The 18,436-nt window shown below is 20.3% G+C and overlaps 2 protein-coding genes across 2 annotated transcripts; both read right to left on the bottom strand.

Annotated features, from left to right (window-relative positions):
• Positions 1–358: 358 nt before the first annotated feature.
• On the bottom strand, positions 359–6,406 carry PGSY75_1219100 (putative clathrin heavy chain; the record flags this gene model as incomplete). The annotated part of the gene is made up of 1 exon (XM_018786775.1): positions 359–6,406. One exon carries the CDS (start codon positions 6,404–6,406, stop codon positions 359–361), a length of 6,048 nt encoding a protein of 2,015 aa, XP_018640640.1.
• A 2,563-nt stretch (positions 6,407–8,969) lies between these two features.
• PGSY75_1219000 (formin 2) lies at positions 8,970–17,627 on the bottom strand (the record flags this gene model as incomplete). Its single annotated transcript, XM_018786774.1, has 1 exon — positions 8,970–17,627. One exon carries the CDS (start codon positions 17,625–17,627, stop codon positions 8,970–8,972), a length of 8,658 nt encoding a protein of 2,885 aa, XP_018640639.1.
• Positions 17,628–18,436: the final 809 nt, after the last annotated feature.

Below are 18,436 nucleotides of genomic sequence, written 5' to 3'. Positions count from 1 at the left end.
AAATTGTCTTCCTATTAAAATAAAATATACATACATCCATTTAAAATATAATATATATATATTTATTTATTTATCACCTTTAAAACACAATAGTGTCACTTGAAAAAAAATAAATGTTTATTATTTTTTTATTTTTTATAATATGTGTTATTTTAAAAAATTTAATAAGTTTATAATCATTTTACTATTTAAAATGGGAAAAAAAAAAAAAATATAAATAAAATATACTTTAATAATGAAAATAAGATTTTTTTAATATTTTATGCACATGTTAAAAAAATAAAGTATTTATTGAAAAAAATAAACATATACATATATATATATATATATATATATATTTATGTTTTCCTTTTATATGTTAAAAATGCGTATTATTATTAAACATGTCATATTTGTCAAAAGAATTACTTGACATAAAATTATTTTGTGGAGGCATAATGGAAAGATTATTGTTTAATGAATAATTAAATTGATTATTCATAGCAGAATAATCATTAGGAGCTGATTTATTCATTTTTTTTTCTTTTTCCATATCTTCAATTTGTTTCTTCATATTTTCTATTTGATTTGTATAATCACTAATAATTTGAATAAAATATAACATAGCTTGATCTTTAAATCCACTAGTCCATACAATTTCTAATATATAATCTGGTTTTAAAAGATCATAACATACTATTAAGCATGCACAAAAGGCTTCTTTATTTTTTGATTCAATAAAATAATTTATTAAGTCTTCAATATATACATTATTTTTTGAAACTCTTGCAATTTCGATAGCATCTTTATATTGTTTTTCTTTTTTGGATAAGTTGATAGCTTCTTTATATTTTTTATTCTTTTTATATAACAAGGCAGCGATTCTTCTCATTTCTGGAAGTTTATGATTTTCTAATTTATTCAATAAATTGGTTTGATTAAAATTATCATATTCATCTATAGAATTTCTTAAGCTAATATAATCATCATTTTGTAAATATATTTCATTTAATGTTTCATTAACTGCTGTAATATTTTGTGCTTGTATATCTTCTAGATATTTTTGTATCAAAGGTAAATTATTTGATTTTTTCAATGTTTGTACTAATCTATTATTATCAATTTTATTTTCTAAAATTTTTAATAAATTATATAAATTCAATGGATGCTCTTCAATATAGAAATCAATAACTTTATGTATAATATCACTATTAGTTACTTTATGTATAACTTGCATAAATGTATCGGTAGTATATGCTGTTGGTGAATGTTTAATAATAGTATCTACAGCTAAATTATATTCATCATAAGATATATATAAATATACAGCTTCTTTTAATAAATATTCATTTTCACATACATCAATTAATTTTCTAGTATTCATTTTATTTGCATAATTTCTTATAAATTCCATTAATTTTTCTGGTTTATATTTTGCATATAAAATACCTAATTCTGTATATATACCAACATGTGCTCTTTCATTATTTAGACCATTTTCTAATAAATTCATTAATTCATTGATATATTTTTTTTTTTCATATATTTTAATAATTTCATCTAAATGATCTGCATGCATAATTAATTGTAATCCAGCTGTATGCGCATATTTTAATTGTTTATATTTTACACAAATAAAATTGACTTCTTTCCATGTTTTTAAACTTTTTGCCTTTTTAGCTGCTTCGATTGCTAATGCATATTCTTTTAATTTCAAATAGCATGCAGTTAATTTTTGATTATTTGGTATATTACTATATAATATTTTCGCTACTTCATATTCTTCTTCTTTAAATAACCTATCACCAATTAATTGTAAATTAGCTGAATTCGTAGTATTAATAAATTTGTTCATTTCATTTGTTTTTTTTAATTTGGCATATGCATATAATAACTCGGAATCAACTAATACATCTTTCAAAGAATTTTGTTCTCTTAAAGTATTTAAATATGTTATTAAATGTTCATAGAAATTATTTTCTTTACATTTTTCTATAACTTCTTTATATGCTTCTGGATTATTTGATTTCACAAAACTATCAATGGAATCAATAATTTTATTTAATTTTAATTGTGCCTTACCTAAAATAAACCATACATCATTGTTATTACATTTCTGTGCAAATTCAATAGCTCTATTTAAATCATCTTCATAATTAGTGATATCACAAGTAGATTCAGTAGAATCCATATCTTCATAATTATGTAAAGTATCATTAGAAAATTTATCTTCATTACTAAATTCGGAATGTAAATGAATATTATTATTATTATTATTGTTGTTGCTATTACTTATATCAGTATTATTGTAATAGTTTCCATATTTATCACGATAACTATTATTTTGTGTAAACTGTTTTAAATATTCATCATTTTCATTATCACTTTTTTGACTAAACATATTTTCTTTATTATTACTATAATATGGTACAGATGAATCATGTGATGCAAATTCATGGGAGCTTTTATTTTTTCTATTTTTATTATATAATATTTTATCTAATAATACAGATATTGCTGATGTATAACAATTAAATTTTTTATATATTACAAATGCTTCTTCTCTTAATTTATAATCATATGCTACTGCTGCTATTTGTGGACCCGAAAAATTATCCAAACGATTTATATACTCCATAACTTTTTTTGAATCTGATTTGATAGCAGTTAAAATTAATAAATTTTGTAAATTTTTATTATCACTAAATTCACTATTATGTAAAACTATTTTTTCTAATAATTCTATTAACTCACTACTTAGTTTTTTTTCAATAAATGCTTTTACCGTTACTGTAATTTCATCGGCATTATTTGATTCAATAAGTGTTGAACCAATAACTTGATCAATAACATTTTTTCGATATTTATTTGATTCGTCTAAAACTACTTTCCATAATTCAATAGATTGTCTTGAAATTAAATATCTTGCTTGTAATTTAAAAAGACCATTTTTACTTGTTATATATATTAATTCTTCATCACATTCTCCATTTGATCTTTCATATGCTGTATATGCTAAATGTGGATCTAAATCTTCACAATATTTTCCTATCATTTTTTTATCATAGAAATTATTATTTTTTAAGAAATTTTCTGGATCTTTATTTAAATCTATATATATTTTGGCTAAAGCGTTGTGTAATTCAATATTTTCATAACCTTCATTTGCTCTACTTTCAAGCCAAGGTAATAATAATTTTAGTCTATTTCTCTTTTCAGCTATTTCTATTAAATTACCAATATTAGATATATTCTTAATATTATTTAATAAATTTAAAAGGAAATCTTCAGAAGCATCTAAATCTAATAACACTCCTATAACTTTATGTGCATTGTTTGGATTCACTTTTATAACATATACTTCAATATATTTTAATAAGCTATTTTTATATAAATATTCAGCTAATTCTTCGATATAATTATGAATATCACATACATAAATTAAAGGTCTAGGATCTGATAATTTACAATCTTTTAAAAAGTTTTTAATTTGTTCAGGATTATATTTAGCATTTTTATCTTTACAAATTCGATCTAATTCTTGTATATTATTAATTTTTACACAAGCTTCAATATATTTAAACATAATATAATGAACATCTTCTAATTTCAAATAAGCAGTTTCATAAGAATATTGTGTTGTAGAACATATATCTGATGTTAATAAAATAGATGGATCTTCATCATTCATATTATTATATGTAGATAATATACTATTATTTGATAAATTATCATTATTATTTCCTTTGACAATTAGATTTGGTAAATCATTTAAAATATTACTAACAAAATAAAAAATTCCTTCATAATTCTTATTTTCTTCAAATTTGTTAATAATTTTTTTTATTCCTATTTTATCATAATATTGAACACAAATAGAAATAACAACTTCCATATTAATTTTACTACCTTTCATAAAATCGAATAATAATTCTTCACAAACTGAATCACTTAATGTAGAAAAATAATTTTTAATCCATTCAATGGATATTTTTCCTTTATTTAAATTATTCATGTTATTCATATTATTATTATTATTATTTATATCGAAATGTATATCACCCATACTACTCCTAATACTATTATTATTATTATTGTTGTTGTTGCTGTTGTCATTACCTCCTTTTTGGAAACAAGTCGATTTCGTTATAACCCTTTTAATATCATTTATATTGGTATAATTTTCTAGAGCTCTTTGATATAATCCTTTTTCTTCACACAAATATGCTATTTTATTTTTATCATAATGTGTAAAAATATCCATTTGAAATAAGGTTTCAGCTACTTGTACATTATTATATAAATTAAATTCGAATAATTTTGTTTGTAAATTTTTATGTTCTGGTTTATTTTCTTTTAAATAATCTAATAAAATGGATGTAGCTTCTTGTAATTTCTTCTTACTTAATAAATAATCAATTATTTTATTAATATCAAATGAAATATTATTTTCACATAAAAATTTTATATATTGAATAGCTACCTCATTAATATTACCCTTATTTAATTTATTAATATTATTATTTGGATCATTAGATGTACTTCCTACTCCATCATTAAAAAAGTCCATAGTTTCATTTTTTGAGTTTGAATTAAAATCACCAACAAATGAACCATCCTTATTATCAGCACTTCCTTGTGGAAATTCATAATTAACTATTGTAATGAATATATTTACATAATCAAAATTCATTTGTTTAAAATTATTTATATAACTTAATACATTATTAAACATATTTAAAAGACAATAAGTTGACATTATTTTATTATGTGCATTACATCTTAAATAAATATTTAATGCTAAACGTAAATCTAACACTTTAACTAAATCTCCTAATTCTTCTGAACATGTTAATTTATCATCTTTTATCCATTTTTCTAAATATTCTTTTTTTTTTTGTAAAACAACAGGTTTTACCAACTCAATAGATTCGTAGGTATTTAATTTATCGTATTCTAACAAAACAGAAAAATAAAGAAGTAGTGGTGATAATTGCCCTGATGAATTTTTGAATGATTTAAAACTATTTAACACTTGTTGTGTTCTTAAAGGTGGTATAATACGAATGTCTATATTTTTTCTGTTCATAATTAAAATAGATTCTGCCATATTATTTGAATGTTCTTCAAAAACTTTGGTATTTTTCATTAAACAAATTATTTTAGATGCTTTTTTAAAATCCATGTCATTAATACATTTTTTATATGCAGATATATAATCACATCCTGGATATCCATATTTCAAACATAAATTTTTTATAATTTTGTCTTTAAATTCTAAATTTGATAATTTTATATGATTTATAAGATGAAAATAATTTAGTGTTATATAAAAAATGATACCTTTTTTATTAACAGCATAAATACCTTCTCCATTTTTGCTATCACAACAAATAAAAATATTATCTTCACTAATTTTTTCTTTAACAATTAAGCTGAGTGTGCCTTCATCAAAAATATAAACATAACTACATTTAGTAACAATATATATAACACCTTGTAAAGTATTTAAACTTATATATATTGGGAAATCATTTAGATTTTCATTAATCAAATTAATTTCTTTAACAATTTTATAAGGAGTTGTTGTTTCCGTTTTGTTAGTATAAATATCCATTAAGTGTAATCTAGATATGGTAGAATTTTTTTTTTTTTCAACAAAACAAAATAAGGGTTTCATATCTAAATTATCAAAAATGAATGAACCAAAACAACCTATGAAACCTTCAATAGTTTGATGCAATTTTTTTTCACAAGAATAAAGTTGCATATAACCATCAATACTTTTTCCTTGGTCTTGTGTAGATATACCACATAAAATACACCACTTCATATCTTTATCAGTAGAATAATATAAAATTTGTGAATTATTGTCAATAAATATTTGTGCCTTTTCAAAAACTTTTGTTAAAGTATTATAATAATTATTATTACTACTACTACTATTGTTATTATTATTATTATTGTTATTATTATCATTGTTGTTATCTTTATTTTTTCTAGTATTGTGTATATCAATATTCCAATGATATATATTTTTTTCACAAACAATGGCAATGGTATCATTATTAATCCATTTCCAATAATTCATATACTCATTTAAATTAAGAGAACATATTTTCTCTTTAGTTTCAATATTGAATACTTGTAAAAAAATAGTATTCATATTTTTTATAGTTCCTTTTAATGCTAAAATTGGATCATTTGGATGAATAATTACACTTTCTGCTTTCATATGTTTACGAGTACTATTCTTATTGTGTAAATTAATAACTACTACTTGTGTATTATCATTTACATTTTCTTTTACACAAATATACTTGTCACCTTCCACTGAAACATTTCCTAGGCGAAAGGATTCATTCTGAATATCGTAATTTATAAGATTATCCGCCACACTAACAGACAAGGGATTATTCAGGCTCATTGTCATATATATATAAATAAATATATGTATATATTATAAATATATTTGACACGTAAAAATATTTTACTAATAAATAAATCAATACTTATATAAATAAATATATTATATATAAATATATATATGTAATATTCATATATTTATAATATAATAATTAACATTACTGCTTTATATCAAAATGAAAACAATAATTAAAAAAAATATATATATATATATTTTTTTTTTATAAGTATCTTTTTTATATTTAAACAATAACAAAAGGTAAAAAAAAAAAAAAAAATATATATATATAAAATAAATAATAAATTAAAAATATATAAATATATAAAAATATAATAATATATAATTACATTTACAAAAAATAACTAAATGAAAAAATATAATTATATAAATGTATATTTATTATTTATAATAAATTATAAAAAATTCTAAAAGAAATTAAAAAAAAAGAAAAAATATAAAATATATATTAAATATATTGTTAATATATGTTTTTTTATATTTTAACACTTTTTTATAATATATATATATATATTATATACAATAATATTTTTATTATTATTTTACTAAATACTTGAAATTCAAAAGAAATATATTTATTTATAAGTAAAATTATATGTTCATAAATTTATATAAATATTATATATATAATATATATATGTAATATATATTTAATTATTTATTAATATTTTTTATAAAAGTATTCCTTGAATATATTGTTATGTAACTTTATTTTATTTTTTTTTTTCTTTTTATCCCATTAAATATGTATTAATATATTTATGTATATATAAATAATATATATATTTATTATTTGTTCTTATATAACATTTTATTATGCATATATATATATATATATATATATATATAACAAAATACACTTTAAAAAAAAAAATTTACCATGAAAATAAGAAATTATAAAAATATTTTTCACTTTATTTTTTTTTCTTTTAATATTTAAATTTTTTAATATATTATTAAGAATTAAGAAATAAAAATTAAATATATTTATAAAATATATAAATGGAATTTTAATTTTAATAATATATTGCATTGTTTATTAAATAAATAAAATATATAAATATATATATATCATACAATATCGATTAAAATGTTTTATTTATTCTTATATGAGTGTACAACTAAATAAATTAAATTAAAATGAATATTATATATATAAAATATATTCTTATATTCTAAGTTACACCTTTTCTTATTTGTAATGTAAATAATAAAATGTAAGTACATTCTTAAGGAAAGGAAATTAAAAATTAAAATAAAATTAAAAATAAATTTAAAAATAAAAAAAAAAGTACACTTCTATTGCAAGAAATGATGGATTATATATAAAATATTTTTATATCCATACAAAATTATTTCCTATTTATGGAGAAAAAAAAAAAAAAAAAAAAAAAATGTACATAATGCCAACTATTTTATGATATAATAAAATTTTTAATAAAAAATAATTTTTTTCTATTCCTTTTATTTCTTGTGTATTTAAAAATTATAAAGAAATTATATTTTTATAAGTTCTCACATTTTCATTTTATTATTACCATTTTTCAATTGTAAAATTTCTTATACACAAAAAATATAAAAAAATAATGTGTTAGACCATTTTAAACAAAAATATATTAAACATAACTAATTTGTAATATTTTATAAATCAATCATAATTTTAAAGATGTTTATATAATATTTTTTCAAACAAAAAAAATAAAAATATAATCAAATGAATATAAAATCAAATAATAAATATATATATATATGTGTGTATGTATATGTATATGTAAGATTCATTTATTATTAAAAATATAGAATGAAACTAAAAAGGGTTACATCAAAAAAAAAAAAAATAAAATAAAATAAAATAAAATAAAATAAAATAATAATAATAATAATAATGAAAAAATGAGAAAATAAATATCATATCCTTTTTAAATGATTCGTTATATATATATTTTTTTTTTTTCTTGAGGCGATCTTTATACGCTATGCATTTCATGCAACAAATTAAAGATAAATACATATGCAATTAATTATATAATATATACATGTGAGAGCGCATATAAACATAAAAAATATGTATATACACTTTTTAAGAATACATTATTAATTTTCTATATTTTTTTTTTTTTTTATTCAAATTACAAATAATGATAAACAATAATAATAATAAAAAAAAAAAAAAAAAGACAATTTTTTTTTCGTTTATAATTTTAATTTTAAAAATCAGTAACATATCAACAATAAGAAATTACCTTTTTTTTTTTTTTTTTTTTTTTTTTTTTTTTTTTTTATTTTTTTTATGGATATCTATTTAATTACTTAAAAAATGAATAACATATATATAAATATATTTTACGAATGTTTATTTGTATTTTATTTTATTTTACTCATGGATATTCATTTTAAAAAATTTACAATAATGGGCCAAATAATATTTTGATATAACATATAATACAAATATACACATTGTTATTTCTAATATGAAGTATAACATCAAAGGGTGGATATTATATATATATATTTATATTTATCCATTTTCGTAATTATTCCAAATTTATGTATTATTTATATGTTCCACTTTGTTATCTTTATTTTGCTTCTCATCAGAATTATTTTCCACAGTTATGACATCATTCATTATTTTTTTTTCATTTACATTTTTACTTTCCTCATTTAACGTTTGGACTTCCTTTATTTGGTTATCATTATTACTTTTTAATTCTTCCTCCTTTTTAATATTTTGTTCAGCTTCATTTTTTTCTATACTATTATCCTTTCCATTTTGCTGAGTAGGTTGAATAGAAGAAGATCCATTTCCTGATGTATTAGAAAATACAAATGTCTTTTTTAGAATGGATCTATTTTGTATATCTTGCATTAATTGATTTCTTAGTTGAAACATGGTACTTTTTCCATGATCATTTTTTTTTAGACTGACACTTTTTGATTTATTAATTTTTATTTTAATATCTGGGATACTTTTATTTTTGATCATATCGTCTTCTTTAGTATCCGATTTTGTAGATATACTATTCATTTTGATGATAGGTCGTTTTTTACCTTTACAGAAAACATTATAATAATCATCTAACAAGTTTTCGTCATTTAACATGATTGAAAACTTTTTAGGGTTAGCTAAAATATCTTTATAACATTTTGTAAAGCTATCTACAATTGATGATAAGATCATAAAAATATTTTCTAAATTACCATTCTTTGGCATATCTTCACCTAAGTATATACCTAATTCATTAACATCTTTTTTAGTTTGTTCATATTGTTTTTGTGCTGTATTATATTTTTGTTCACTATCTTCTAATAGAGATATCATTTTTTCTTTAAATTTTTCTTCATAGTTGGTTTTTAACTGTCCTTTAATATAAGTAATTTCTTTTTCTAAGGAGGAGAAAATAATATCTATAGATTCAGAAGACATTTTGGATGCGGTCAAAACAGATAACAAATCATTTTCTAATAGGTTCATATTTAAATTTGGAAGATACATACATAATGTTACAGTAATATAATGTAAAGATGTTATTTTACTATCAATAGAAGATTTAAATTCACTTAATTTTAAAACAGATGATAAAGTAAATCCTAATGCAACTAAATCTTCATTATCATTAATACCATAATTTACATAATTTCCCCATTTTAAAACAGCTTTTAATAAGGATCTTAATCGTATACTAGATCTAACTTCTTTTACAGCTTTATCATATATATCTAAATCTTTATTTATTTCATTAATCATTTTATCATATTTTAAAGAAAATAAACATATTTGTATTTTACTTTGACATTTATCTAAATATACAAATGGTATTAATTTCCTTTCCACATCTCTAAATTGTTCTGCTTTTATTTTTTCATTTTCTAATTTTTGTAATATACCATCACATTCTTCTTTTGATGGAATAATATGTAATACTTTTTGTAAAAATTCTACATTCAAATCTGTCAGATCAAAAGAATTAATTTTATCAACAATTTCTTGAGTACTCATTGGAAATCTTAATAATATACCTATATTTTGTGCCCTAGTCCTATCTAATACTGTAACTAATTTTTCTTCTGGTTTTTTCTGTTTATCATCTATACTTTTTTTTATAATTTTCTTTTCTCCTTTTACCCTTGCAAATAATTTATGTACTGCTTTGGTATCAATCAAATTGTACTTTACTTCTTGACTTTTTATTTCATTAAAAACTGTACCTTCAATTTTATGAGTAGGTAATAATTGCCAATGTAATTTTATTCCTAGGGGACGTTTTTCTGGAACTTTAGCTGCTTTTTTTAAACCAAAAGCTTCTGGACATTTTTTTAAAACACATTTGGATTTATCTCCCATTTTTTTTAGTAAAAATGGTGGTGGAGCTGGGATTTTTTTCCCTCCTTTTTTTGTAAAGGCTAATTTCGTATTATTCTCTGTCTTCCCATTTTCCTCTTCTTTCATTTCAGGTTTTTCCTTTGCTACATTCACTGATTTTAATAGTGCCGCAGGTAATGGAGGGGGTGGTCTTTTTGCTTTGGATTGTTTAAGTAAAGCTTCAATAGCTTTCGCTTTAATTTGTTTATCGTTTGCAGCTTTGTTTTCCTCACTTGTAATATTATTTTGTTTTTCATCCATTTTTTCTTCACCTTTTACCTCTTTTTTGTCCTCGACAACTTTTACCTCTTTTTTGTTCTCTACAACTTTTACCTCTTTTTTGTCCTCTTCAATTTTTATTTCTTTTTTTGCCTCTTCAACGTTTAGCTCTTTTTTTTCCTCTTCAATTTTTATTTCTTTTTTCTCCTCTTCAATTTTTATTTCTTTTTTCTCCTCTTCAATTTTTATTTCTTTTTTCTCCTCTTCAATTTTTATTTCCTTTTTGTTTTCAACTACTGCTTCCTTTTTATCCTCTTCATCTTTTACATATTTGTCCTTCATATTAACTAAAGACGTTAATGATTCACCAGGAAGAGAAGGTGACAATCTTGAAGTTACAGTTCCTTCACTTTCCATACTAAATGTGGATTCAATACTACCCTTCTTATTCAACTTATTGTACATTATTTCTAAATCGTTAATAATAGAATCTTTATGTAAATTATTATTATCATTCATTGTATTTTCTTTACTAAATGTTTGAGAGTTCATTTTTGAAAGAATGTTCCATTCGGTTAAGGATTTTTTCTTTTCATCAGTTATATCATCTATGGGTTCAACTAACAATAATGGCATGCTATCATGAGTACTTAATTCTACCGAATCGTTTACTTTTAATTTGATAAGTTCCCCACTTGGTAATTTAGCATAAAAAAAGCTACTTTCTCCAATTGTTTTTTTTAAAGAAATATTAATATTATTATTATTATTACTAATAATATAATTATCATCATCTTTCAACATATCATTCTTATTTTTATTCACATCATTATTTATCAATATATCTGTATCATTCTTTTGTATCTCTTCTATATTATTTACTTCGTGCTTCTCCTTTTTGTTCGTAACAATATCAGATTTTGTTGTTTTATTATGTACATGATTATCTCCCTTTTCTTTGTTTTCCTTTTTGTTTATATACACTTGTGTAAATTTCATCATATCTGTACTTGTAGTAACATCAGATGATGTATCCTTAGGACTATAATCCGTTTCTTTTTCATCTTTTATTTTATCTTTTTTATCTATTATATGTTTCTCTATCTCGTTTTTCTCTTTTTTTCTTAAAAGAGATAAAATATAATTATTATTAATTTCTTGTTTGTTTTTTTCATCTTCTTCAATTCTATATATACATTCATCAGTGTGTACTCTTTTTTTGGAACCTTCATCATACAAACTTTTAACATCCTTTAACATTTTATAATAGGAAATATTAGTATAATTAGCACTATCCATTTCACTTACACTATCTACTTTATTTACACATTTAGATGTGTCAAGAGATGATTTACTACTAAAATTATGATATCCTAAAATTCTTTTAAACTCTCTACGATATTCTGGTATTTGATTCCAACTAGAGGAGTATTTCGTAGAGCTTTTTTTTTTTAATATATTAATTCCCCACATACAAACAATAAAATTTAATGATTTATTAAGGTCATTATTACATAATTTCAAAGATAATTGAATTTTAATATTCGAAAGATTCGTTATTTTTTTCAAAAAATTTAATAAAGGTACATTTATTTTTATGACATGACTTTTAACAAATGATGTTATATTCTCACCAGGTTTAATGATTATTTCATATTGTCTTTGCAAATAATCTTTAAGAGAAATAATGTTGGAATATGATTTCTTAGAAGTTAATAATGAACACATGCTTTGTTTTTTATTTAATGAATATTTATCATCTCTATTTCTAAAACCAAATAGAGAGGTTAACAATTGTGTTATATTAGTTGCATTATATTTTAGGGTAGGTTCCTTTTCATTAAAAACAGAATAAGCATTATAATGAGATCTCGAATTAAAATCTAAATTCTTTTTATTATATATATCTAAACTTTCTTGTTCATATAATTCTTTAACTTTACTAAAAGAATGATGTTTTTTATATGTATTCTTTAATTTTTCTTTTTCTTCAAGTGGATCATTTTGAATACTATCAAAATGATTTTTCTCAATATTATATTGTATATCAATCTTTTGTCCTTTATTTGTTTCAATATCTGAATGGTTATAATAATGTTTTTCAACAATGGATTCATAGATATTTGTTTTGTTAGCTATTTGGTTATTTTGTTCAACAATATTGTTTTTTACATCATCTATTTGATGTTTATCATATGGATTATCTATATTATGTTTATCTTTTTCATCATCTATTTTATGTTTATCTTTTTCATCATCTATTTTATGTTTATCCCTTTCATCATCCATTTTATGTTTATCCTTTTTATCATCCATTTTATGTTTATCCTTTTTATCATCTATTTCATTTTTATTCTTTTCATTTTTTACTAACTCATTTAAACTTTCATTATTTTCGGTAGATCCATAATTTTCATTTGTAACATCCGACTTCCTTCCACATTTTATCATTTTTTCTATCGAATTAATTTTCTCAAAATAATCATACGTTTTTTCTGATGGAGAAAATTCACTAGGAAAATCACGTAACATATTTATTACACTTTCAGAATCATTTAAAACAAATGATTTTCTCTTTTCGAGGTTTTTCAAAGCTTCTAATTCTTCCATTTTGTTATTACTTCTTAAAGTTTTTTTATATGACCTTAAACAATCTTCTTTCGTAGCTGCATCTAGAATAATTGATATTTTCATATTATCAGGAATATAATTATCATAATTAATATTTATATCCATATCTTCTTTTTTTAGATGAAGAATTTCTGATGATCCTTTTTTTAAAAAACCAGTATGAAATGAATATGAACTTGAAAATCCTTTATGAAATTTCTCTATATTTTTATGTCCTATTAATATTAATATATCACCACATATTATATGTTCTTTTACATTACCTTCTGCATCATGAGTAAAATCAATAGTGATATATTTTTTTTTATTTTTTTCATAAGATGACACTACATTATAATTAATAGGATTACATTTTAAAAAATATTCATATCCACATTTGGATGAATTTGTTTTACCTTTTTCTTCTGATTTTATTTTTTTTTTTTTCTTTTTCATATTTTCATCTAAATAATTATCATGCTTTATATTGGACATATCTTCAACTTCATTATCATTTGTATCTTTTTCCTTACCCTTTATGTAATTATTTTTTAATAATCCATATAATTTGTATTTATTATTTTTTTTTTTGTCTTTCTTCAAATGATAATATTCATCTACATTTTGTTTTATATCTTGTTGATGATGTATTTGCTGTGTTGTTTTTCTTTTTGATTCCATTTTTTGTAAATACTCACTAAAGTCATTTTTCATATTATTTTCATCCTTATGAAATATTTGTGATTTATTATAAAAAAGTGAACTATTTTGTTTCTCATCAAAATTATCATATATGATATTTTTATGGTTATCAGAAAAGGATTGTTTACTTTCACTTGTCTGTATACTCCTACCAGAACTAACATCATCTCTTTTAGAACTTGTCAATTTATCAACAAAAGAAATAGATTTACAAGATGAATTTGAATTAATAGTTCTAGGAGAAAAAACAGAACTTACCTTTTTTATTTTATTTTCTAATGGGAAATTAGAGTTACTCCATAAATGAGTTACACTTTTTTCAACTTTATCAAATTCTGATTGTACTCTAGAATGTATTTCAGAATGTTGATTTATAGATGTTAATGAATCCTCTTCATTAAATACATTAAGTGTATTAATTGAACTATTAATTTTATTATCAGATAAACATATTAAAGATTTATTATTAAAAGGTATATCCTTTTTATAATTTATACCTTCTACACTATTTTTATCATTTAATATTTTTTTTTTTTTTTTTTTTTTTTTTTTGTTCTCTTTTTGATTTAAATGGGATATATCAAAATCTATTTTAGGTGTATTATTTATATGTAAAAGGTTTGCTTGTTTGGTTTCAAGACTTGATACATTACAACTAAAATTTTTTCTATATATCTTATTATTTATTATATTTATATAATTATTATTATTTTTAATATTTTTATTATTTCTAATATTTTTAATATTTTTAATATTTTCATTTGGATAAACAGTTTGATTAAAATGCTCTACGCTTAGTTTTATATTTTTTTTTTTTTTATTCTTCTTTTTTCTTCCGTGATGTTTATTTATTGAACACTCACATAAATGTTTTTCATCATCCTCATCATCACTATTATAATCACTATTGTTAGTATTATCAACGTTTTCATCGTTTGAACATTTTTTGAATTCATCTTTTGCTATTCTCTCAGCAGGAACTAATTTTTTTTCCCTATCAGAATAAATCCATAAGCCTTTTTCCTCATATTTCAATCCTGTCCCATCTTTTTCAAAAGAATAATGTTTTAAAGTTTTATTACTTGGATGAACCTTATCGGAACCTTTTAAATTATTCGTATTTGTATTTATATATTTATATTTATCATCACATTTGTGATTTTCTTCACTTTTATAATTTTCTTCACTTTTATAATTTTCTTCACTTTCATAATTTTCTTCGCTTTCATAATTTTCTTCGCTTTCATAATTTTCTTCACTATCATAATATTCTTCGCTTTCATCATTTTCTTCACTTTCATCATTTTCTTCGCTTTCATAAAGCAGATCCGAATTCAATTCCGAATTATCCTTATAAATAATTTCATAAATCTCAATAGAAACCGAACAAGGGGCATAATCTGTAAATATAATACTTTTTATTTTGAAAGGATTATTTTCAACTCTTTTATTTTTATTCTTTATTAAATCATACATATAATGAAAATATCTTTTATGCGATGCCTTCCAATAATCAAAGGGGATCCAGAAATGATGATCTTTAAATTTATTATTTGTTTTATTAGTGTCTTTATTTAATGAATCCATACCACACGATGTACTTGAAACTTTATCATCTTTACTTTTTTTATTTTTGATATCATCAAATTCGTTTTCATATAGTACATTTTTTTTATTTACATTTATTGTATGAGGAATATTTTCATTATAATTATGAGCATAATTTTTTTTGTATTCCGTAGTAGATTCACTACATTTTTCATCTTTATTTATGGGTTTGTTTAGTTTAGTTTCTTCAAAATAATTATAGGTGGGTAGATATAAATTTGGATTTACTTCAAGGCATTCCCTTTTCTCATTAGATATCGATTTAGGAATTAATAAATTATTATTAAGAACAATATCATCATGTTTTTTTTCATCTTGACAAATATTACTATTATAATTATTATTATTACTATTATTATTATTATTATTATTATTATCATTTTGGTCGGTGTGATTATCCATCCTATAAGTACTCCCCTTTTTGTCATGTACATTATTTTTGTGTTGTTCGGAAATATTATTATTATGAATTTGATTTGAAAAATAATTCGAAGATGTATCACTATTAGTATTATCATCTTCATTATCATTACTATTAATTTTTGAGGACTTATAGAGAATTTCTTGTATTTGATCAAATGTTAAAGAATTATCAATGGCTAGCATAGCACATGAAAAAATTAATAGAATAAAAGAACTAATTTTATGATAATTAATAATTGCAAAATTATCTTTTTTATTAAAATTTAACCAAAATAAAATAGAACTACATATACTTAATAAATATTTTAAATTAGGATATTCTTTTTCTCCATATCCATAATTTAATATTTGTGAATCAAAAAGGTTTTCATATTCATCTTCTAAAGTTAATGTATTAGAATGTATATCTAAAATAACATATGATTGATAAAATATAGTATTAGGTGATTTTCCAAATGTACTTAGATCATAATAATATTCATTTATTTTAATAAGATTTTTTAAATGAACAGTTTTAGTATCTTCTTTTATATCTACTTTTTTTAATAAATAATCTATATTTGCAAAAACATTTTTATTATATAATTCTAAACCTCTATAATAATAATTAATAGGTGGATCATTTAAATATTCACTAGCTATTCTTTCTAAAACTTTTATATAATTTGATAAATGATATACATTATTTATTTGTAATTCTACATTTTTTGGTAATCTCCATGGTTTTTTCATAACTAATAATCTTTTCGATATTTGAAATAAATATGTTTTTGTATATTTATGTCTAATTTCATCAGGTACTAATAAATAATTAGTTAAATTAATATTAGGTATTGGATTAGTTTTATTTTCATTCATTTTTATATTTTTATATAACATTTCTCTACCTTTGACCATACCATTATAATATGTTTTCCTTTCTGTATTACGAAAATGATGAAATATTATTTTATTCTTATCATTATTTATATAATCATCATTAGGTACCTTATTATAATTATTATTATTATTATCTACAGACATATTATCATTATTATAATATACATTTCTATCATCTTCTTCTTTATATGTTTTATCCATATTCAACAAACTTTTCTTACTATTATCTTTTTCTTTTTTATTTAACCAATTTTTCATTTTATATATATGGTTATTTGAATTCACATTTGTATGAAAACTTTCTTTATTATTATCAATTATATTATTATCATTTTTACTTTTATTTTCTATATGCTTTTCATAAATATGTTTTGTGTTTTTATCTATAAAATCTTTCATACTATAAGATAGTACACATATAAATAAATATAAAAATAAATAAATATATATATATATATGTAACCTTTGTTGATCGAAAAATTTATAAAAACAAAGAATCATTCAAGGGTTTATTATACCACTATATTAAGTACTATTCAAAAATGTATACAAAAATATATGTACATAAATATATATATATATATATATATATATATATATATATATTTTTTTTTACCTTTTCAACTTTATTTTTTTATACTATAATTTCCTTTCTCTTTTTATTTTTTTTTTCTTCTATGGAAACTTGTAAAAATAAAGTGAAGGAAAAGGCTTTAAAAAAACATTGACGAGAAAAAAAGAATTAATAAATAAAATAAAAATAAAAAATATATATATAAAACAAATATTATAACATTTATTCATTAATGTTATATATATATATATTATATAGACTACTGTAAAATATTCAAAAAAAAAATTACGGTTCCTATTTTTTTATAAATCCATATTTTATTATAATATTTCACATGAATGTTAATTTCCCTTTAATTTCTTTTTTAAAATGGAAAAAAAAAAAAGAAAAAGGAAAAACCTCCTCCATATTATCCTTAACCTTGCATATAATTATAAAATAAAGCATATACATATATATATATATATATATATATATATATATTAATTTATATATATTATTTTATATTACATATATATATATGTATATATATATAAATTATACAATAACAAAATTGGATCAATTTAAATATATATATATATATATATATATATATATATATATATATAACAATATTATTCATTTATTTTTACAT

This window comes from Plasmodium gaboni, chromosome 12 (genome assembly GCF_001602025.1).
Source record: "Plasmodium gaboni strain SY75 chromosome 12, whole genome shotgun sequence".
NCBI classification, from domain to species: domain Eukaryota; phylum Apicomplexa; class Aconoidasida; order Haemosporida; family Plasmodiidae; genus Plasmodium; species Plasmodium gaboni.
Note: the sequence above shows the minus strand (reverse complement) of the source record. Positions and strands in the feature narration are given on the sequence as shown.